Source organism: Dioscorea cayenensis, chromosome 21 (assembly GCF_009730915.1).
Source record: "Dioscorea cayenensis subsp. rotundata cultivar TDr96_F1 chromosome 21, TDr96_F1_v2_PseudoChromosome.rev07_lg8_w22 25.fasta, whole genome shotgun sequence".
Lineage (NCBI taxonomy): Eukaryota > Viridiplantae > Streptophyta > Magnoliopsida > Dioscoreales > Dioscoreaceae > Dioscorea > Dioscorea cayenensis.
The window spans coordinates 1,917,422-1,941,989 of record NC_052491.1 but is presented as its reverse complement, the minus strand read 5'-3'; the positions used below and the strand labels follow the sequence as shown (position 1 = coordinate 1,941,989).

The window sequence follows — 24,568 nt, the reverse complement described above, 5'->3', positions numbered from 1 at the left end:
AGTAAATGCTATTGATATGCTGAATATCATTGTTTAGGACCTTTAGGTTGTCAATATATATTGGTTGAATATTTTTAAAAAATATTTAAAATTATTTGCAAATAATAATATTAAACAAATTATAAGAATTTATAGTTGTCAATTACAATGTCACCAAGTATGGAGCGAACAGGCCAAATAGGCCATGTTCCCTTGGCTTTTTGCAAAGTGGTCACTGGTCACTGTTTATTTATAAATTGATATATGCTATAAAAAATATATTTTTAAAGAACATGTTTATAAAAACTTGGCTATTTGAAAATTAACATATATGAAATAAAAAATTTTATTTATAAGAAAACATTAGTAAAAATCTATTGTTTGGTCCTTTGATTTTTTTTTAAAAATTGATTGATATATATATGGTATAAAACTATAATTTTAAGAAATTAACTATTTGTAGAAATATTTCATTTGCCTCTATGACTTTTTACAAATTGGTATATGCATTATAAAAATTTATATTTATTAGGAAATTATTTGTAGAAATATTTATTTGGTTCTTTGAATTTTTACAAATTGGTATATATGGTATAAAAAAATTTGGTTGGCTAGCATGACATTTTACAAGTTCTATTATGACTCCAACTAAAACCTAAACAACTCACTAGTCTTTGTTTTTGTTATCCCTAGTAAAAAATTCTTGGCCTAGTCTCTAATTGTGATAGATATATTTTCATCATTAACTTGTTATGTTTATATTGACACATACACAACAGTGAGTGGCAATAATGGAATTTTATTTTTATTGACAAAATTTATGATCACAAAAAAAAAAAACATCATGTGACAAAGAAATATTCGTGATAAAAAAATGAGATGCTATTAATACATTGACAGTGATAAACTTTAGCAATAAAAGAATTTATAACATTATTAATATATTAATATATTAATGGTACATTGTGAAAAATACTAAATTGTCATAATTATAATTATATTAGTAGCACAAACAAAAGTCATCAAAATAAATTCAATTAATAGTGTTGATTTATTTAATTTTTTATCAAAAAACCCTCATATTTGTGGTGAAATGACGCAGAGTCACAAAGAATTATCACTAAATTAATGTCTTTAACTCTTATAGTGTACTCAAAGTATGCTTGAAAATCACTTTAGTCTTTGAATATAAATTGATTTCAAATTAATCCTCCAACAATTTCTTCACAGATGCTTTTTGCCCTTGACTAACAAGGACAATTTTTCTATTAGTAAAATTCTTGTCAAGGGTAGAGTTTGTGTAAGTCATTTATCTCAAAAAACAAAAAAATTTACCTTGTCAAGGATGTATTTAAAAGTATGAATTTTTATTTGTGTATAAGTGTACAAATAAATTTTATTGGGGAGTATATGTAATTATGGTTTGAGAAAAAAAAATCTAAATGACTTGTGTTGGCTTTTTCGCGTGTCAACTTGGTATCTGATTGTTACATTAGCTAGCTAGTCATGGTATATAGCATTGATGAAGTTGAATCTGTTACAATGCATGACTATAAAGATATTGATTGGCTGCAAATCTAATGAGGTTTGTATGAAAACTCAGTTTTTTGTTATCAAAGTAATTAAATATATTACCATAAGATATTATTTTATTTGAAAATGCATGAGAGAAGAGAATATAACTTAACTGCATGAAATCTCATTACCAAGTTGTTAAAATTTTTACGAGACCCTTGAAATATGTTATTTTCTACAAGATGTATACATTGCTTGGAGTTACTAAGGAAATCAAATTTGCAAGAAGCATGGTTGCTTCTTAATTTATATCCATATGCACTTGTGAAATATATTAGTTAACATGATTGCTTTTGGGTGAAAAGTCAGTAAAATCATTAAGACAGTCCCCTATTATAGCCACTCCACATTTTTGTGTTTCTCTATTATAAAAATTTTCAAATTAATCCATCTATTTTTTCGATTGAGCAAATCAATTCACCTGCCAAACCTCCATTAGATTATACTAAGATGGCTTAAAATATTAACAAAGAATATTATAATATTATATAAAATTATGATATATTATAAAATATTATTAAAATATGATAAAATTTATTTAAAATTAAAAAAAATTAGAATTTATAAAAAATATTATTAAAAAAAAAAATCAAAAGGACTGCATGTATTATGCTACATGTTGTCAAGTCATTTCAAATTCGAATATAAAACTCCCTACACCTCAAAGCCTAAACTAATTCCCAGCATATTTTGGCCACCAACCCCAATCTCGGCCAACATCACTTGGTTGGAGTTTTATAATCGGATCTATAAAAATGATGAGGCAACATATGGAATTTTTTTTATTTATTTTAATGATTTTATAATTTTAAATAATTTTATTTTTGAAATTTTTAATATTTTTTAAAACTCTTTTTATAATTGTTAATAACTTTTATAATTTTTTAATATTTTTAATAACATTCTAATAATTTTTCATTAACATTATATGCAAGGTCAGTGAAATTTGATGGAGAAATTGACTGCAATTTGGTAGAGGGATCTAATTTGCCTAATTAAAAATAGAGTATCAAATTAGTAACTTTTATAATAGAGGGATCAAAAGAGTGGAATGATTATAATAAACTGATTATTTTAGAGCTTTTCCCTAAGTTCAATTGACATATATCAAAATTTTAATAAAATCATTAAAATCCCTAAAATACTTTTTTGTTAGTTTTCCCTACGTACAATTGAAACTAAGAGCCTATTTTTCTTATTTTTTATTTTTTTATTTTCATAAATTGTTTTCTATTTCCTTACCATCAAAATATTATCTTTCTTTTTTCCATATAAACCAATAAAACCGATTATATTATTGTTGAATTTTATATATAAATTAATAAGAATTATGCATTCTTAAAGATATAATAACATACTCCCTGTGCTATAGCTCATAGCATATTTTGGTCCTTGTATTTTAGAAAATAACATTCTAGCTCCTATAATATTTGTTTTGTTATAAATATTTTAATAAATAATGAATGTCTAATGTAGCAGATTCAACACTATAGCAACCACCTTATTGTAGCAGCCGTCAACAGTGTTATTATTCTACCTACCAGGGTATTTTGAATCTTCGGATCGAATCAATCCTGATTGTTCATTCAACCCTAGCTTGAAGGCATATAAATACCCTCTTCATTTATGTATTTTGATAGATAGAAGAGAAGCAAGATAAGAAGAAGGAACAAAATGTGTATTATATTCAAGGGTATTCGGTAAATATTTTTTTTCTTTTTCTTGATGTTTTTCTTTATTAATGGAAAGCTATATTTACATTTACATTGAAAATAAATTAGTAGTTGCATGTGGTATATGTTCCATTTTTTTTAGGCATCTAAGGCGTGTACAACTTGCATGCATGGTGCCCATATGGCAATGTGCCCATTAATTTTATTATTTAACAGTGATATGAATATATTTTAATGATATGATTTGTATGTATATATATATATATATATATGTAGCACATCAAACCGCATCATCCATCTAGAAATTTGTTTTTCTTACCCTTATAAATGATGGGCATAACTTGCCACAAACTAACGATTAGAGCAAAATATTATGCCACATCTTGCCTCATCACACTCAAACACTTGTCATGCCAGATGTTTTTTTACATGTCACTTATGATATCTCATTAGCTACTTTAACTTTTTTCTACTTTAAATTTGTGGAGAAACATAAAATTATATAGACACGAAGACATATAGAAAACTAGCTAGCTAGAGCGGAGAGGAAAAAAATAAAAATACAGTCATGGGCACCATCTTTTGACATTTAACCATTTATTATTGATACACCTTAACCCTAATGATGATTGGGTTTATAAAAAATGTATGCTTAGTCATGAAGAGTGATGCAATGAATCATATAAGTTAACAAACTTGTTTTAATTATATCAAATCTATTTTGAAGAATACGCAATGGAAAAAGGAACATTTTAACTATTGCAATATGGTTATATGGAAAAAGAAGACAAATTAACTCATACCTTGTCAAGCCATCGTTGAACTTGATGTGTGAGTTGCTTTCCAGTCCTATTGGCCTCCTCTTGAATGTGCAGGACATCATTTTCCTTGGCTTTCAGATCTTCCAATTCATTCTCCACATCATCCAACAATTTGCTAGTGCTTGTAATAATGAAACCAAGTTTTTCTTGGACGGCAGGGTTCTGCATGCAAGTACACAGCGCCCCCAACAATGTGTTCACAATGTCCATATTCTCGCAACTTAACCTCACTGATTATTGTTTGATTTTTTGAATGATGAGAATATGAACATGAACTTCAGCATTGAGGATGAGCCTTATATTTATAGTGTGCCACCAGAAAAAAAAAAAGGAATTTTTCATAATGATACTTTACTTCAAGATTAATTCATTTTCATTTTTATTGTATTAAAATGTTTAAATTGATTCCCGTATGTTGCATTTTCTCATTTTGGTATATATACGGTTGCTATTTCACATCTGATCTAAAATGCATAATTATTTTATTTATTTTTTTCAATTTGATTGTTTTTAGTTTTTTTAGAAAACTTAGAAGATGCTAAAATAATAAAATTCATGACATTATATCACCCCGTCCATTTATATACTAAATTAGTTGTTGATTTAGAAATTTCAATAAAACAATATAGCATGTTCTTCATTCTATGTTAAGTGGAAATTATATTAAAAATTCTAAAAATACAAAGGAAAACAATTAAATACATGATCAATTCTATCAAATATTTTAAAATTATACATATGAAATAAAAGAAAATAGAGAAAGTAAAGCATCTTATTCAAGATGGCTTTAATCGTTTTTTGGTGCAATATAGAGTTAAAGGAACCGATGCTTTACTCTTTTGTTGCAATGAAGCAAAGAACCATGCCAGAGTTTGTAAACCAAAAAGCAAAAAATGCGCATGAGTTCTTTTCTTTGGTGCTTAATGTAATTATGCTTTAATGGATACTCATGTATAAATAGAATAGTTGCTTTCTCTCCATAAAATTAATTAATAGTTCTTTTCTTCATTATTTTTCCTTTTTTGTATCTTATCGTACTTGCTTTATTTTTTCCATCTTCCATTAGAAGTTAACTTCGATTATATGGTTTAATTAGCTTTAGTTAGTACAAGAAGTAGGAATTCACATCATATGTTCATATATATAATCCGGAGTGTGACATCAACCAGTCATCATAAGAATACCAACAACAAAAACAATGAAAAGGGCTTTATACAGGCTCTACCCATAGATATATAATTTTTTTGCTTCGGTTTGCTCCAAATCATGCCTCAGCCTTATGGTTTTATCCCGTAACAACTACCTCACACTCTGAGGTTAAAATTGTAAGAATAATTTGATACAATTTTCATATCAAGAATCAGATTCCAACATTCCAGCAAATATAAAATAACATGAGTTTTATCGTGTGAAAAGTAGTGATTTTTGCACGACAATATATGCACAGTATTGTAATAGTATTATTGATCCAAAAATTGACTCTGTGTCTACTCATTCACTATTTTCATAACATTCCACTATACCAAGTAGTGGTTGTTAAATCTCTTCTTGTTTGCCATGATATTATGAAAAAGATCATTTTTATTTTATTAATCCTTCATTTCCCCCTTTTTTTTCATGTGACTTTCAATCCAAAATGTAATTATTTTATTAATCTCTTTATAGCTTTTTGGTAGATGGAGAGCTACGCTGTCCAGTGTCCAGGTTCTTCTGGCGTACAATTTGCCCAAAAAAGATATCCCTCTTTAATTGGCTGGCTTGGAAAAACAAGATACTCACTTTGGAGAACCTGGAGAAATGGAGATGTAACAGGATGCCTACGGCAACCTGTGTTCTTTGTCACTCTGACACTGAATCAATGGATCATCTGTTCATCCACTGCCCTTTTACATGTCGTATTTGGGATTATTTCATTAATCTTTTACACTTACCGGAGCTACCGGCCTTTGTGGGTGATCTGTGGGTCACTTGGAGGATGTCGGTGCGACATTCCCAGAGGGATATGAGCGATATTGTGGTCAAGGCTATTGTTTGGAATGTTTGGCTTGCTAGAAATGATCATATTTTCAATGCCAATGTCATGCTTGCTCACTCTATTATCTTAAAAATTGATCACATGATTTTGTCATGGTGTTCCTCAGCATCGGAGCGTGCTCAGGAGAAGTTGGGGGACTCCCTGACTAGCATTCGTCGTAGTCTGGAGTTTTTGGGACCTCGAGTGGAGGAGGGTTTGGAGAACTTGACACCCGAGGAGTTGCAGGAGCTTAGCGTGGGGTAGTGACTGACATGATGTCTTCGTCTTTGAGGAAGGATCTTCCTCCTTTTGTCTCTTGGGTCGTGTCGGTTTTACCACCTCTGGTGGTCCCGCTTTTTTTGTTTTGTTGCTCTCCTCTCTACTTTTAGTGGAGGCTTGTACTGGTGTTTCCTTTTTATGCAATGAATGTGGTTTATCCACTTTTTCAAAAAAAAAAAATGTAATTATTTGGATAATTCACAACCCAATTAGTGTAAGCTGTAAGAAAGAACAACAAGACCAATGTTTCAAACACTGCCAACCATTCTCCTTTCATTTATAATATGTTTTGAAATAAATATTCTCCTTTCATTTATAATAGCATAACATAGAAAGGAAAAAAAAGTCAAATATAATGCAAAAATAAAATAAAATTAGAAGAATGGTTTTTGAGCTTATCAGCTGAAAGACTAAACCCATGTCAAGAGACCAATCTTCTGTTGGTGTGTGATTGAAGACGAGAAGGCGGAGATGTTTTTAGAAGCTGTCAGTTATTTTGTGATTTGAAAAGCTGTTAGAGTGTTTTGTTAATCAAGGGTAGTTTAGTCATTTCAGGTATTTGAAAGTTCGGTAAAGTAGTTGCTGGTTTGAGAGGGGATGGAATGGATGGTGTAGATGTGATCATCAAGGTTTTTGTTTTAAGTTGGAGGCAGAAGTTAATAAGTTGATGAGAAAGGAAGTGAACGGTGGAGATTAAGAGATCTGATAGATTAGAGTAAGTCCGAAGCAAATGCAGGTTAGTCCGTTCAGTGAGCTAGAACTGGACACGTTGTAGAATGACTCATTAAAACTAAGGGGCTACGTGTTTGTTTATTGTTTTGTTTCTGTTATTCAGAGAAGGGAGTGTGTGTGTGATGTTCTTAGCTTCTTGTTTTTTTTACAAAACTTGTGTGAATTTTCCCTTCAAATACATGAGGTCTTATTATAGTACTAGTATTATGACAAAGTTGTTTGTTGATGATCCAGGTTCTTAACATCTTCTAGATCCTGCATTACATGCCTATTGAAAAATGTTTAAATAAAAAAATTTAGAAATCTCATAGAAGCTCATAGCAGTATGAATTCTGACAAAAAGGAAAGATGTTTTATTTGATCATTGAGAAACTATATATAAAACATACCATTCTATGATAGCAGTATCCCCCTACTCTATGAAGAACAGAGCCTCCTCCTTCCTCATCCCTTCCCGCTAACATCCATCCATCAAAACAGACCACAAAAATCAAGGTTCAAAGAAATGAAATCCGCATCAAATTGTAAAGCACTGAAACCTTAATAATCTTTTGTTTTTACTCGTAGATCATCCATCTATAAATGAGCCATCCTTGTGTTTTATACACTATATCTAATAAAGTTGTTGCGCTGGCCATTGGTCATTAAACTACAGCAAAAACTAATAATGTTTTGATTTTCTTCCATGCGACTTTATAAAGATAAATTGATAGTGTATTGATTATAAAAAAAAAAGAAAGGAATAAAAATAATGGGCTATCTAAAAATGAGAAAGGATGGAGGCAAGGGATGAACAAAAATATATTACAATAAACTCACACATTCATACAATAATAGCAAATCATTAATTCTTACAGACTAGATTACTTCCAAATACAAAAATGCTCTATAAGGATATTTTCTAAAGTAGAGATTATTTTCAATTAACAATGATATGAAATACAAATTTGTATGATATACTAAACTATTGACATGAATGATGCGCCTGTCTGCTCAAGATGAGATGGGATGGTTGTGTTCTCCCATTCCAAACCATTCCACAATTCTTAGCCTACTCCCACATATTTGAATTCATTATTGACAATGGATGGCTTGAAAGGAAGTTTCTTCAGCTTTGGACAGCTGTCCAAGTAAAAGCACAAACAAAACAAGGAAATCCAATGAACATGTGCTTAAGCTCACTAAGTTATCCAAATACTTTGTTGAGAGGAGAGAGAATATATGAAACTTTTGTATTATTAATTATTCAAAAATAATTCTTTTATTTTACAAATCACTCTCATACATTTCTCTCACTATGCACTCACTTTTCTCACTATGCTCTCACATTCTTACTCTATACACTTACTAGCTTAGTGGCTAGCTTAGCTTACTCACTTGCATGGTTGCTTAATGCTTTAACCCTTATTTATACCCATCATGAGTCGGTTAATGAAAACTCTAGACACTAAGTCGGTTGATGAACCCATTCTTCAAGATGCTTCAAGAAAGGTGCTGTCAAAGTCGGTGATGTTGGTGATTTCAAGCTTCTTCTAGAAGCTTCACACTTTATCACTCCTCCTCAGCACCGACTTTCTCTTGAATTGATGCTTTCCTGAGTATACCTAGTTGTGCACGTAAACCTTCAAATTTCTTTGTGCTGAGACCTTTAGTGAAGATATCAGCAACTTGCTTTTTTGTGGTCATCAGCTTCATGTGAATCTTACCTTGCAGCACTTTTTCTCTTAGGAAGTGGTAGTGCACCTCAATATGCTTGGTCCTAGCATGAAACATTGGATTTTCTGCTAAACACACTGCTGACCTGTTATCACAATGAATTGTTGCTTGTTCAATCGGTTGATGAAGATCTCTCATCAATTGCATCAACCACGTGCTTTCTTGCGCTGCCATAGCTACAGCTCTATACTCAGCTTCGGTGGTGGAGAGGGATACAGTAGGTTGTCTCTTACTGCACCATGACACTACTCCTGATCCTAGACTGAAGATGTAACCTGTAGTCGACCGCCTCGTGTTACAATCTCCAGCGTAGTCAGCGTCACAGTATCCAGTTACTTGGCATCCTTCACCTTTATGGTATAAAATACCGTAATCTGTAGTTCCTTTCAAGTATCGCAGTATCCACCGAATTGCTTCCAAATGTGGCTTCTTTGGATTTTGCATGTAACGGCTTGCTACTCCAACTGCATATGCCAAGTCAGGACTAGTAAGGGTTAGATAGATAAGACTACCTACCAGTTGTCGATACATCTGTGGATCTTCTAGGTCTTTCCCTTATCCAGCACGAAGCTCGATGTTTGGCTCCATTTGTGTAGATAGTGGCTTGCACTCCAGCATCCCGTATGTCTCTCTAAAAGATTCTTTGCGTATTTTTGCTGACAGAGGAAAATTCCTTCCTTTGTCTTCTCTACTTCGATCCCTAGGAAATTCTTCAATTCTCCAAGCTCCTTCATCTGGAATCGGATTGAAAGATTTTCCTTCGTGCGCTGGATTTCTTCAGTGAGATCTCCGGTTAAGATGAGGTCGTCAACGTACACCAGTACTATGGCCATCTTGCCTCCTGTGTGTTTGACGAATAGGCTCGAATATGATGATGTCAACCTGTAGCCACTTTGTACAAGAAACTCTGTAATTTTCCTGTAACACGCTCTTGGGACCTGCTTCAAACTATATAATGCCTTCTTGAGCTTGCACACATACTCTGGATGAACCTTACTCTCAAATCCTTGTGGTTGATCCATGTAGATGTCTCTATCAAGCTCTCCATGTAGGAAGGCATTCTTCACATCCATCTGCTAGAGCTTCCATTGCTTGCTTGCAGCTAGTGCCAATAGTACTTGCACCGTTGTTATCTTTACTACTGGACTGAATGTCTCATCGTAGTCTATTCCATACTGTTACGAGAATCCTCGTGCCACAAGTCGAGCTTTATACCTTTCAATTGTTCCATCTGCTCGAGTTTTCACCTTATACACCCACTTGCACGAGATTGGTTTTACTTCTTCTGGCCTTGGCACCAACTCCCACTTCTGATTTCGCTTGAGAGCTGCTATCTCTTCCTCCATTACTTTCTTCCATTTATCACTTTTAATTGCCTCGTGATAGGATGTTGGTTCTTCAACTTCCATGATTAGTGCAGCATTTGCATACCTAGGGTTGGGATGTCTTACCCTGGATGATCTCCTTAAGGGTGGAGGCATTTCTTCTGGTAGTTGTGGGAACTCTTCTTTATCTTCTTTATGGACTCCGGTCTTCCATGGGCTCTTGGTCTTTGATGACCTTGGACTTGTGTCTTCTTCATTTCTTGTTGGAACTTCTTGAGCTTGGTCTTGTAATTGCTCTTCTACCATATCCTCAATCTCCTTTATATTTGGTAGAACTGAGTTTGCTGAAAGGCCACCAAGCTGATGCTTTATCAAAGACCACATTCCTGGATGTGTAGATGCATTCGGACGTCGGATCACAGTATCTTCATTCTTTTCTCTCATCATCATAGTCGACAAAGATACATCGCACCACCTCTTGTCGAATTTGGTACGAAGGTGGTCGGTACAAAAACATAACATACTCATCCAAAGACTTTAAAGTGACTTACTGTGGATTTAATCTTCCATAGTCTTTGGAATGGATAGAGAAAGCCCATCTTCACCTGCGGAAGCCGGTTGATAATGTGAGCTGCCGTTCTCATGCATTCAGCCCAAAATCTCCCTGGCACATTCTTGGCATGTAGCATGCTTCGACATATTTCTGCAATATGCCTATTCTTCCTCTCAGCTACACCATTTTGTTGTGGAGTGTTGAGGCAAGTCAGTTGTCTTCGAACCTATGCTCCTTCAGATAGGCATCGAACTCTTAAGAGAGATACTTCCTTCCATTATCAGTACGAAGACACTGTATCTTCTTGTGAAGCTCACTTTCCACCTTCTCCTTGAACTCCTTGAACTTGGAGAGTGCTTCATATTTTTCTTTCATGAAAAATACCTATACATACCTCGAGAAGTCGTTGATAAAGGTCACCATGTATTTGGCACCACTTATAGATGCTTGTTTGATTGGGCCAAATACATCTGAGTGTACCAGCTCCAAAGGCTCCTTAGCTCTAAATTTAGATTGCTTGAAGGAAAGTTGATGAGCCTTACCGAATTGATACCCAACGCATACTGTGTCAGTCCATACTTCTATGTCGGACAAGCCTTTGACCATTGACTTCTCAACCATCATCTTTAACTTGTGGTAGCTCACATGCCCCAGTCGTGCGTGCTAGAGATCAGACGTCTCGTTCTTCTGAGTCTTGTCCACATATGCTGATTCTGTAGACATCACATAGATAGACTCCAGTTTGCGGTCCTCTATTACTGGTGTGCCTGACGCCTATAGACTGCAGTACACCTTAACTTCTTGTGGCCCGAATACCACATAGTTTCCTTGTGCTATCAGTTGTGAGATTAACAACAGGTTCTTCTTCATCCCAGGAACATGATAGACGCCCTACAGCTTAATTTGCTCTGAATTGAAGCGTGGAGAGATAAGTGTCTTACCGATGTGGGTGATAGGCAGCTTGGAGTTATTAGCTGTCACAATCACCTGCTTCCCCTTGTACTTCTCAAGGCTCTCTAATTTTTTGATGTCACCTGTCATGTGGTTGGAGCAGTCAGAGTCGATGATCCAGTCATTCTCGTAATTGATCTTTTTCTAGTTTGTTATTGCGGTCAGAGCTACCTTATTCTTTTTCTTCTTGCTCCTCCACTTTGGTGGTGACCAATGCAAATGCAGCTTCAACATCCCACTCTTCTTCGCTATCATACCTTCCTTCATGCTTGGCATCTGGAAGCTTCTTGATGTTGCTGCATTTCCTTGGCCTTTCTTCTTATGCCAACAGTCTCGTGCATAGTGCCCTTTTTTTATCATAAATGTAGCAGCGATCATCTCGACTATCGCCTCCTTTGGACGAACGGTTGTTGTTGTGAGCTTCCCCTGAAGAATTAGTCTTCTCCTTCAGTCTTCTTTGTTGATTGGGCTTGTTCTCCAATGCGGGCTTCTGGTCTTTTCTCCGGTTATTAAACAACGCCTCTTCTTCCTGCTTCAGCGAGACACCAGCCATCTGCTTCGCTAAAGCCTCCTGATTAGCGAGCATATTCTCCAACTTCAACAGGGTTGGTTGAGTTGGCCAACCTCGAATGGCATCCATAAACCCGCTATACTCAGGTTTAAGGCCATTGATAATTATCCTCCTCATTCGCTGCTCACTAATTTTCTCTTCAAGGGCGACCTATGCAATCTCACTACATAGTGATTTTACCTTGGTGAAGTACTGACTGATTGTCATACTTCCTTGCGAGATGGTCATTAGCTCACTTTCAAGTAGCTGGAGGCGTGCATCATTCTTCTTGGAGAATAGTGTGGCGTGAGTGTCCCATGCAATCTTTGGTGTAGCAGCTTCCCTGATATATTCCAACAGCTCATCTTCAACAGCTATTCTCAGAATAAACATCGCCTTACCGCCCTTAATGCAGCACTTCCGCAAGGCCTCATCTTTTGATCTTTCCACAGCCAGAGCCTTCTTCTCCTTTGATTTAGTGTCACCAGCAACATCTGTCACTTTTTCAAAAGTGACATCTGGTGGAGTCATTTCCGACCCACCTACGACCTCCCATAGGTCCTGTCCTTGTAGATAGAACTCTATGTATGCCTTCCAATTTATGTAATTATTATTGTTTAATTTCTTTAAACCACCAGTCAGTATTTGTGAACTCCATCGCTATGTCTGGGTCTCCTATCATCCAGCAAGCCTCCTAGGTAGAATACCGGTACTTCACTTACTCCGACTGGCGAACTTCTTGCAACACTGGTGAACTCCTGATACTATGCTCGGACACTCGTCGGTGATTCGGCAAATCGACCCAGACAGCCTGGCTCTGGTACCAGAAATGTTGAGAGGAGAGAGAATATATGAAACTTTTGTATTATTAATTATTCAAAATAATTCTTTTATTTTACAAATCACTCTCACACTTTCTCTCACTATGCACTCACTTTTCTCACTATGCACTCACACTCTTACTCTATGCACTTACTTGCTTAGTGGCTAGCTTAGCTTACTCACTTGCATGGTTGCTTAATGTTTTAACCCTTATTTATACCCATCATGAGTTGGTTAATGAAAACTCTAGACACTAAGTCGGTTGATGAACCCATTCTTCAAGATGCTTCAAAAAAGGTGCTGTCAAAGTCGGTGATGTTGGTGGTTTCAAGCTTCTTCTAGAGGCTTCACACTTTATCATACTTGATTTCCAAAGATAGTAGACTAGGAAAAGTAGGCTGGCCTGATGAAATTTGTTGCATCTCTGCAGGGTCAATCAATTCCTCCATTGCTGAACAATCACATACACTTAATTTCCTAAGGCATGGGAGATGCAAAACGCAAGAAAGACTCTTTATAGATGAACACCAACTAATGGAAACATTTGTTTAACCTATGGAAGCACGCACTAGGTACTGTTTCTGTTAGCCAAGTGATTTGTTTAAGATTTCGAAGCCCTTTCAACTTGAAATACTTTAAACTGACTGCACTGCCATTTATCAACAACTCCTCAACATCGCAATCAGTGATGTTTAACCTTACAAAACCCTCACCACGCTTGTAACTCAAGTCACAAAAATGGAGGATGGGCATATTGTGTAGTCTGTATATGCTTATATTCCATGTTGGCACATGTTTGAGAAGTCCATGAATCTCTATTTATTCCACAACCATATTGATTGCTTTATTATTATTATTATTATTATTATTATTATTATTATTATCTTTTTTTTAAATTTTTTATTGTTCATAAAAAAATATTTTTTTAAAAATTATCATGTTAAATAATTATAAACTCAACATAATAAATTTGAGAAAGTAATTTCACCCCTATCATGAAATGCTAAGTGGTGGGCAAAATCTCACTTTCATCGTTTTCTTATTTTTCGCTTCTATTAACCAAACAAAATATGTTAATGATTTAACACTTCCCCTTCAACCAACATATGAAATTAAAAATTTTCAATTAAATCTTTCACTCCAACACTTCTATCGGGTAGTTGAATTAATTAAAACTTTCACTTCAACACTTTAACCGATTCGATAGACTACTTTAAAACCAAACACTCTTATAAAGTAAAATTAAGAAAGAATTTTTTTTTTCAAACCCTTTATAATATATAATATTTATTAATAAGTTAAAAATTACAGAAAAATAATTTCTTTAATACTAATAATTAAACTATTACAATACACAAATATAAGCAAAACACACAATTGCCTTGGCTTTTGTCATCTCTACCAAGGACCAGGATTTCGGATCTAGATACCTTATTGGATCCGGATCTGTTAATTTTTTTTACATGATTTATTTATTTTTAAATAATGCTTTAATATAGAATAAGTTAATTCGGGGAAAACTAACTGCAAAAACATCTGTCACACATGGAGAACCAACAATGCCAAACTTAAAAAAAAAAAAAGGCCTCAATGGTCACAAAAAATATAAAGGGATTAAAAGAACCGAACTAATTGCTAAAACAACATCCGTCACATGGAGAACTAACACTGCCAAATTTATAAAAAAATAAAAAATAAAAGGACTCCGAGGTCACAAAAATTATAAAAAGATTAAAAAAACAGAAACTGTACTTCTTTAAAAACTAAAAACATAATTATAACTAATTAATATAAACATTAGCCATATGAAATAAATTCCACATCAACAAAAATATAACCATCTATTAGAAAATAAATAAAATTAAATATATACCATTATTTATTTTATAATTAATAAAATTTAACAGGATATTTTATAGTTAATAAAATCTAATGATCACAGAGAATGAAGTAACTTCACCATTAAATATATGTTTTTCAAATTCAAATCTAAAACTCTCTCACCAAGCACAAAGTCCAATAATCTAGCACTCCAAATACATCTAACAAGACACTTTCTTGTATCTTCAAATACAAAATTACAAAAATTTATAAATACAACTAAAATTCTATTGTATCTAACTATAAGCTAATATCATCTCATCACTTCTCCCTCTCTACTGTAGCTTTGGTTGCACTTTCACCAGCTATATCTAACCAAACACCACAATAATCTCATCACTTCTCACTCAGCTGTGGCTTTGGTTGCACGTTCACCAACCAGTACGAGTGAACTCCAACTAGTATTCCTTAACAAGCACCGTCTTCTCTTCCAATAAATATTTCACAACCCATAAAGATCTTTAAATGCATGGCAATATCCGTGATTCACATTGAACCTTCACACATATCTCAAGATTTAAAATTCAGAACATTTGGGGATTTCACAAAATATCAGGCTTTTTTTTCTTGGTTAATTCAGAATTTTCCTTAGTACCATCAGGTACTTCCCTCGTAAAACAATTAGCAAAAGTAGCACACCATATGAGACATAAGAAATTGAAAGACAATGAGGAATATTCCTAGACAAAGACAAAGATGAAACCAACAAAACACATTATGGATTTAGATTATAAATATTTGGTTTTTGGATGACAAACATGATCTTTTTTATGCCTTCTATCAAAGAAAACCATAATGGTGTCTTAAACACTCACCAGCAGTCACTTTGATGTCACGTGTGACAAAAATTTTACATTTGGTTAGCCTCACGATGATGATGATGGTAATGGCGATGAGCTCTCTTATGACCACGAAGTCTTCTTCTAGATCGCTTGCTGACATTGTTTGAATGAGAGGTTTCCTTGCCACTTTCCAAATCACCAAAGATGCAATCCAGAGGATCTGTGATCATATCACTACCATGGCTGCTCTGTATTCCAAAGGAAAGAAGTTTTAATAACTGTTCTAAAAAAATGAACTTAAACATGTCAGGCAGGATCAAAGATACTTACGATGATTTGCTTGGGCTGCTCCTTTGCGGTGGAGTTTTTATAATTTCCGACTTTGCTGTATTGGAACTTTTGAACATCATTTCCCTCTACATACATGTTCCGGAACCGCCATAATGTGAAAGCACGATCAGGATTCACGTCATTGAATACCTCCTCTGGGTACATATGTTTACTCAAAAGTTTCACACGTGATGGATTATACATATGCCTCTTCATGATTCTGCCAAAAATGCCATGCATTTAATCCAATAAACAATTCTTTCAGCAAATATACCGAATTGAACATTCGAACATAAATGTAACACATAGAAATTCAATCTTTCTTGTGATAATACTTCCAGATATTCAGTAGAAAATAAATCATAGTTTAAATCAGGACTGGAGTTATAGAGTTACTAAAAGAAATAGAAGAAAATCACAAAGATAACCAAAAATTTCCAGAATATCAGAGAGGTGCTGCCATTACATATATGTCAGTGCATAGATAGAGAAATCTAAGTGTGCCACATGGTGCATTGGAGAGCTCTATTCAAGGGCACATTTGCAAATGGTGTTGCACAATGCAAGAATGTATATACATGTAATTGAGAAGTAGAACCTACATGCCTGCCAAACCCAACTTCATGTGATCCCAATCACGTCCTAGAATTTTATCCACGCAAGCATCCAATGAATAATTAAACCTCCACATTCCTGCTAGCAAACCAGACCCTGCACCATTTACAAAATTATTTGCTAGTAGCTATCACACACTAGAGAATACCCCCCAACAAATGTAATTATTTGGATAATCCACGGATCAATTTATTTGAAGCCCCCCACACAAACATAAATTTAACCACTTTGACGATTAATGAGCTCAAGTAATCGTAAATCCATACAACAATTAATGAGCTCAAGTAATTGAAAATCCAAGCACGCACAAACACACACAAGATGTGATCATTTGGATGATACATGAACCAAAGGATTTGAAGCCTCTCGCACAAAAAATACAAATTTAACTATATTGATAATTAATAAGCTCAATTAATTGAAATTCCATCCACACACACACAAAAGTAACTAATTTTCTTTTTGATAATTCATGCAGTCATTTAATTAAAGCTCCACACGCACACATATTAATTGAAGCACCACAGATATATATATCCAATGTCATCAGCTCAATTGCTTGAAGCCGCACTCAAAGACAAACAAAAAATGTAATTTGTTTGGGTACTTCATGAATCACAATAAACTGAAATTCCACACACATACAAATCAAATTTCACGAACACAATAACTTGAAGCCACACACACACACAAATGTAATTATTTGGACAATTCACAAGCTCAATTAATTTAAGCTACAAGAAATAACTACAACACCAATATTTCAACACTACTAATCAGTCTTTTTTCCTTTTAAAAAAAGGAGGTGAATTTAAGTATTTACAATAGCAATACATAGAAAAAATAAGCCAATTTTAGTGAAAAATTAAATAAAATTAGAAGAATGATTCATGAACTCACCAGCTGAAAGGCTAAACCTATGCCACGGAACCAAGCTTCTAGATGCTGCATACATACATATTCATCAAATTTTAGAGATCTCACATAAACTCATAGCATTAAGTATTACATAAAGGAAAGTTTTTTTTATTTATTCATCAAGAAACTATGTATAAAGCATATACCGATCCAGGCAATGGCTGAAGAAGCACAAGCACCAACAGTGAAATCCTTGATAGCTCTATCCTTGCATTCCTTGAAGAACACAGCCTCCTCCCTCGTCATCCCTTCCTGCAACATCCATCCATCCATCAAAACAAACCACCAAAATCAAAATTCATAAAAAAAACGAAATCCACATCTAATAATTGTGAAACATTGAAACCCTAAACATCAAATTATAAGATTTTGAGCTAAATCTCTCTTACCGATCGGAGCAGATGCTCCAGCTCCGCAAGCAAATCCCCCATTCTCTTCTTCACCCACACCCACAACGAGCCCCAGAGAGACAGACAACGAGAGAAGGAGGGAGATGAATCAAACCCCAAGAAATCGCTGAAGCTCCTGCGAAATTTCCATCCCAACCATCGTATTTCCTCCCAAAGTGCTCTGATTAAACCCTAAAAAATTTCTTAAAATCCTAAAAATCGCAGGAGCCGAAACCCACTAACACACTTGGTGCACATCCTAAAGAAACCAGAATATATATGGGCCTTCCCATTGGGCTTCATGGATGTGGACCTTTTATGGGCCGTTCTTCTGGTTAATTACTATTAGTTCTTCAAAAAAAAATAATTTTTTTTTTTTGAAAACCCACAAATTGACAATTTTGGGAGTTCTTATTTTAATTTATTTAAAAAAAAAGGATCAATCCATACTTGTCTTTTGTTCTTTTATATATAACTTTAATAATCAATATTATACAAAAGTTACTACTGTAAGATATTCAAATAAGAAGGGTACATGAAAAAATATTATATTATATTTAATATATAATATATACGTATATATATATATGTGTGTGTGTGTGGCTTCTTTTCAAGTTTGCCCTTATCTTTTTTACATTTATCGTAATAACCCCAATGCTATTTATTCCTCAAAATTGTCATGGAGCCATCTTGCCAAATGCTAGCTCAGCACGAAGTGTTGACTAGTTGAAAAAAACTAAACAAAGTTTCTTTCCAAGCTTTTGGACTATTTCACCTGTTATTTAAATGTTGTTAATTTTAAAAAAATCTATTTATTTCAAAATATAATAATAATAATAATTATTATTATTAATTAAATGACATGATTTACCAAAAAGCAATAAAATGGCATGCATTATTATTATTATTATTATTATTATTATTATCATCATCATCATTATTATTAAAATGACATGCTTTACCAAAAATAAAATAAAATGGCATGCTTTATCATAAAGGACCATGATCCAGAGCCTATGCAGATGGGGAACGGGTTTGATTTCAGATCATCTGTTACATTGCAGTTGATTCATTTTTTCCTATTCATTTGATTGATTTCCAGCATAAGTTAAAATAAAGAAAATATAAAAACTTAACTATAATTTATTATGAATTTTTATTTTACTCATAGATCCACCTAAATCAACCATCATTCTATTTTACACTCTATGTCTAATAAAATTGTTGCACCTACCATTTGTCTTTGAGATACAGTAAAAACATCAATAATAAAATTGTTACACTCTATTTCTAATAAAATTGTTGCACCTGCCATTAGTTAGATAAATTGATAGTGTATTAAATAAACAAATAATAAATTATTATTATTATTAAATCAAAATATTACTAATAAAAAATCAATCCGAATACAAAAAATTCTTAGCAACAAGGTCTAAAATATTATGAACTTATGATAGAATCTCTTCCACTCTAACTTCCTATGTCCGTTTTAACTAATCCAGAAATCTAGCCTATTTGAATCATGGATTATCTCTTTGGGAGTGAGAATTACTTGCATCCATGAATGCTTAACCCATGTTTAGAAATCAAGAAAGATATGAATAGTATCTTTCATGGTAATGGGTTAATGCATGTGGGTGAGTGGCATTGTTTCAAAAAATGGTGAGTTTGGTGGCTTTGTTTTTTAAATATTATATTTTTTTTTAATTATATACCAAAATAAGTATCTTTTAGATTAACTACCAAAATGTCCAAAAAGTACCATGCAGTGTACTTTTTTGCACATGGGTTATATTTATTTATTTATTTAATTTTATAATAGTTTTTTATATGAAATCTTACATTTACAACCTTACAAAATTTTTAAATTAATTTTTTTTACAACTCTATTTAAATTTTACAATGGTTTTTTTTTATATAATATTTTACGTTTTAGTCCTTATATTTTTTAAAATTAAAATTTTTTGTTACAACCCTATTTAAAATTTACAATGGTTTTTTAATATAATATTTTACGTTTAAGTACTTATTTATATATATTTAATTTAAATTCTTTCTAACATATATTATTTGTAATAAAAAAACATATATCATACTCTAAACAGATGAAAATGATAACATATATTATAAAAAAATTACGACAATCACATATTACGAACGACTACTTGGACCAGGTCCAAGTAGTATGGATGATTGTAGGTTTGTAGGTTTGTGAGAAGGAACTTATTGACAAATTTCATAGGGATGTTAGAAAGAATTTAAATTAATATATATATATATATATATATATGGACTAAAACGTAAAATATTATATAAAAAAACCATTGTAAATTTTAAAGCGGTACGTGAGATTTTAATCTATTATAAGGACTAAAAATGTAAAATATTATATACCATTGTAAAAATTTAAATAGAGTTGTGATTAATTTAAAAATTTGTAAGGTTGTAAATGTAAAATTTCATATAAAAACTATTATTAAATTAAAAAATTAAATATAATGTCATGATAAAAAGATCTCAAATGACAATCGCTTTGCGTAGTCTTTTTGTGCAGTTTTTGAATTAAATCTAAAAGATACTTATTTTGGTATATAATAAAAAAATGCAATATTTTAAAAAAAAAGCCGAGTTTGGTTATCCCTAGTAATGAAATGACCGTTATACCCCTCATTCAATCATTCAATCTAATTAATTAATAGATTTAATTATAACAATTAAAATTAAAAAATAATTTAAAAATAATAATATTTAAATTATTTATTAGTTTTTTTAAAATTTTGTTAATTAATTAATGTTAATAAAAAATATTACTTTAAATAATTAATTATAATAATTAATAATTAAAATAACATAGTTACATATTGATTAACATAATAAAATAATTTAAATATTATTATTTTTTTAACTATTACTATATTTTAAATTCTTATAGTTAAATATATTAATTAAATATGTGAATTAATTATATTAATGTTAAATATTTAATTATAATAAATTAAAGTAAATAATTATATTCTAAATATTTAATAATATTTAATGTTAAATTTTCATTATTAAACATAATTCATTATTTTATACAATATTTTTTAATTACACAAAAGGGTATAAATGTAATTTTTATTATATCTCTCTTACTTTTTTTTTTCTATTCCTAATTCTTATTCCCCCAACCAAACACTGTATTTTTATTCCTCTTATTTTCATTCCTATTTCTCTCCTTTTCTCATTCCCTCTCTTCTAATTCCTATTCTTCAATCTAAACGGTTAGTGCATGTATAGACCTAACAAACCATGTGTGTTCTAATTAGTGAGAATCTCTTTTTACAACATTGTTAGTGCAATCGCACTATTTAATTGGCATGATTTGACACCAAGGCAAGATGACATGGCAACCATGGTGACAAGGCATAATTGATGACATGGAAAGTATGGTGACATGTCATGGAGACTTGCCTTGCAAGGCAAAACATCTTGAAGATCTTGGTGGAACTATTTTTAGTAAGTCTATAACATGAAGAAAATTATCTTGAAGATCTTGGTGGAATTATTCTTGGAAACATGTAGACAAGATCATATCAAGACCATATTTAGGTGATTTGATTGAAGACTAAATATGGTGGAGCTCAATTGAAGATATGATTTGAAGAATCCTTGATGAAGATTGATAGAAGTCTATTGAGGGCAAGATTTGAGGACCAAATTTGGGTGAATTGAAGATCAAGTTTAGAGAATCTTTGAAGACTAAATTTAGGTGAATTGAAGACTAAGTTTGTTAAGTTTCATGGAAGACGCACAAGGACGTGCGCCCCTTGCGAGGGGACTGCGTGATGAGGAAGCCCGAGGAGGTAGGCTAGTTCTTGGGCAGTTGGGATCGGGAGATTTGGTGCATCGACTCGGACTAAGCATGACCGGAGGTTGATGGGTCTTGAGGTCGTCCGCAGCGTAACGGAACTCGATCAAGTCGATGAGTCGGGGCCATGTTGCAGATTCATGTTACAACAGGGAGTTGCACGACTAATTTCGAAGGTTTTTAAATTAGTAGCCGCGGAGATTCTAAAAGAGGTATGTGCTATATTTGGGACGTTGAGACGTCTATATAAGCTATCTTGCTCGTAGATTGTAAGTGTGACTCTTGGGTCACTCTTAGAGGAGAGTGTGTGAGCACCAGACAATCTAGAGAGGGTAGTGATCTTTATTGTTGAGAGTGTGAGTGACAAGTGTTTGTACTCATCTATTTTTACCTCTTTTAGTGGACTTTTTATCTCCGGGCTTGGCCCCCCAGACGTAGGCGAGTGGACGCCAAACTGGGTTACCAATCTTGTGTGTCTCCTTCTTACTTGGTTTGTGTGAGTTTTTCTTTGAGTGTTTTGAGTGTTCACTAAACCACAAACCACATCGCCGGAACTAACAAGTCTTTGAGTTTTTCTTTGAGTGTTTTTTTTTCCTATTCCTAATTCTTATTCCCCCCAACCAAACACTATTTTTTTATTCCTCTTATTTTCATTCCTATTTCTCTCCTTTTCTCATTCCCTCTCTTCTAATTCCTATTCTGCAATCTAAACGGTTAGTGCATGCATAGACCTAACAAACGATGTGTGTTCTAATGAGTGGGAATCTCTTTTTACAACATCAACAAAATAATATTAAACAAACACAGTGAATCTAAATTAACTAGAAAGAATAATGTATTGTTAATGAAAGTTGACAACTAAAAGCCAATTACGTTGACATACAATTCCCCTCGAATTAGGTCCTCTTATTAATATGAAAATACCGATAAAAGAATATAAAGAATCCATAGAAAAATAGTAAAAAATCCTAAAACTAAGTCACTCCAATAGATATCCAATGATTGAGGTTGAGAAGATCCCAAGGAAGTGAAAAAAAACGTCGAATCTCTTCACGAACACTCTACTATAGATTTACGTTGACTTTCTCTTAAGAAATCTGCCAGAATCTGCTAAAATTAGGTTGAACCTTGTCTTCAGCCACACTACTCTACAAAAATCCGTCCTTCTCTAACCAAATTCGGCAAAAGAATTCCCCTTTGATAATAAAACCTAGGGTCTAACTCTAACCTCGGGCCGTTTTAATCAAGGTTAATTTATTGAGACATAACTCATGTCCTTGTATGGTCTGATTCTAGGCGTTGTATGATCTACCATGGGCGTTGTATGTACAATGGTCATTGTGAAGGCCGTTGTCACTCCTGTGATGTCTTCTAGTGGATTTTCACATTGGCCCGATAGGGGCACAGTTGTGATGAGCCTGTGGTGATTTTCTAAAGTAGTATTTTTGTTAGATATGCCTTAAATTACCCCCATATTTATTTCTTTGGCTTTGAGATGCAATTAGATCCCATGGTGAACAAAAGAACGCAATTTGGTAGTAGTTTGGTGGTAAGCATATGAAATTATATGCTAGATGTAGTGCAGATGATATGTAAAATACGCATATTCAAGCGCCTATCACTTACTATCCCCTCTAATCGTGGCTTGTTTTTACTTGGTGGGTATTTCTACTCACAAAGCACATCCTACATGAGAGCTAGGGCTTTGCCTCATTAGAAATCAAGCCATACAACATATGCAAATGAATTCAAATAATACATGTTACAATTAAGAAGGAATTAAAACATTAGAAACCACTGGCAAAAAGGAATGAAACCCTAAAATTCAATTATGCCCAAGTATCTACAAAATTAGCTCTCCATTAATGGAGACCAAGCATCAAAATAACAAGACACAATGAGAAAAAAAGAAGACATGAAAACCCCCTTCTTAATTGTTCTGGAAGATGATTGGCGAAGAACATCCAAGGACTTTTTACAGACCTGCCAAGCTAATCTTGATAGCTACAATTTTCTTCTCCAGGATAGGTGGGTTGATTCCCCCTCTTGATTCGCCTCCAGAACCCTCGAGATCTCCCTCTTTTTTCCCTAAGCCTCGCCATCAAATGGAACAAAGATTGTCCTAAAAACCCTTGTCAGAAATATTTATATTGTGCCGATTACGGGTTATTTACGGTTGTATCGACGCAACCATAAGGAACTGGGGATGATGGATCGTGAGTTTTACGGGAATACTTACGGCTATAAGTCTTATCCAAAAGGTCTTTTATCTGGTGTTACAGTGCAACTTATGACCATAAGCACTGGACCATAAGCTCGGATAGCTTTTATGACATCTCTTATGAGCATAAGCTATGCTTGTAAGCTCCTCTAGATGGACCTTACTGTCTGACTTACGAGCATAAGTCTTGCCATAAGTTCCTCTGATTTCCCTTATTCTCCTCCTTATGGGCATAACTATGCTTGTAAAGTTCTCTAAAAGAGGCTTATGACCCTAAGCATGGTCGTAAGGTATCCGTAATTAAGTCTGTTTGGCCTATCCTTCATTGGTTGATGTTGTGAGAGGTCTATCTTCATCGTTTTGACTCTAAAATGATTTTTTTTATGGCTTTTTGTCATCTTTAAGCACTGCTAAAGCCTAAGAATACAAAATACACTATCTTCAGCATCGATTTCCAAGATATAACTGCAATACTTGCCTAATGAGTGCTTACAATAAAATAATGAACAATTGTACACTCATTACTTCTACACCACTTATATTATATGTATTGTGAATAATTTTGAATTGGGTACTTAAATTTGATTCAAGA

At 33.3% G+C, this 24,568-nt stretch overlaps 2 protein-coding genes across 2 annotated transcripts; both read right to left on the bottom strand.

Annotated features, from left to right (window-relative positions):
• Nucleotides 1-8,624: 8,624 nt before the first annotated feature.
• Nucleotides 8,625-9,320, bottom strand: LOC120252488 (secreted RxLR effector protein 161-like). The gene has a single exon (XM_039260659.1). It carries the CDS (start codon nucleotides 9,318-9,320, stop codon nucleotides 8,625-8,627), a length of 696 nt encoding a protein of 231 aa, XP_039116593.1.
• Nucleotides 9,321-15,568: 6,248 nt separating this feature from the next.
• LOC120252509 lies at nucleotides 15,569-18,138 on the bottom strand. The gene is made up of 6 exons (XM_039260679.1): nucleotides 17,906-18,138; nucleotides 17,663-17,768; nucleotides 17,499-17,543; nucleotides 16,586-16,694; nucleotides 15,984-16,203; nucleotides 15,569-15,901 (listed from the first exon to the last, which is right to left on the bottom strand). Exons 1-6 carry the CDS (start codon nucleotides 17,945-17,947, stop codon nucleotides 15,722-15,724), a joined length of 702 nt encoding a protein of 233 aa, XP_039116613.1. The 5' UTR covers nucleotides 17,948-18,138; the 3' UTR covers nucleotides 15,569-15,721.
• Nucleotides 18,139-24,568: the final 6,430 nt, after the last annotated feature.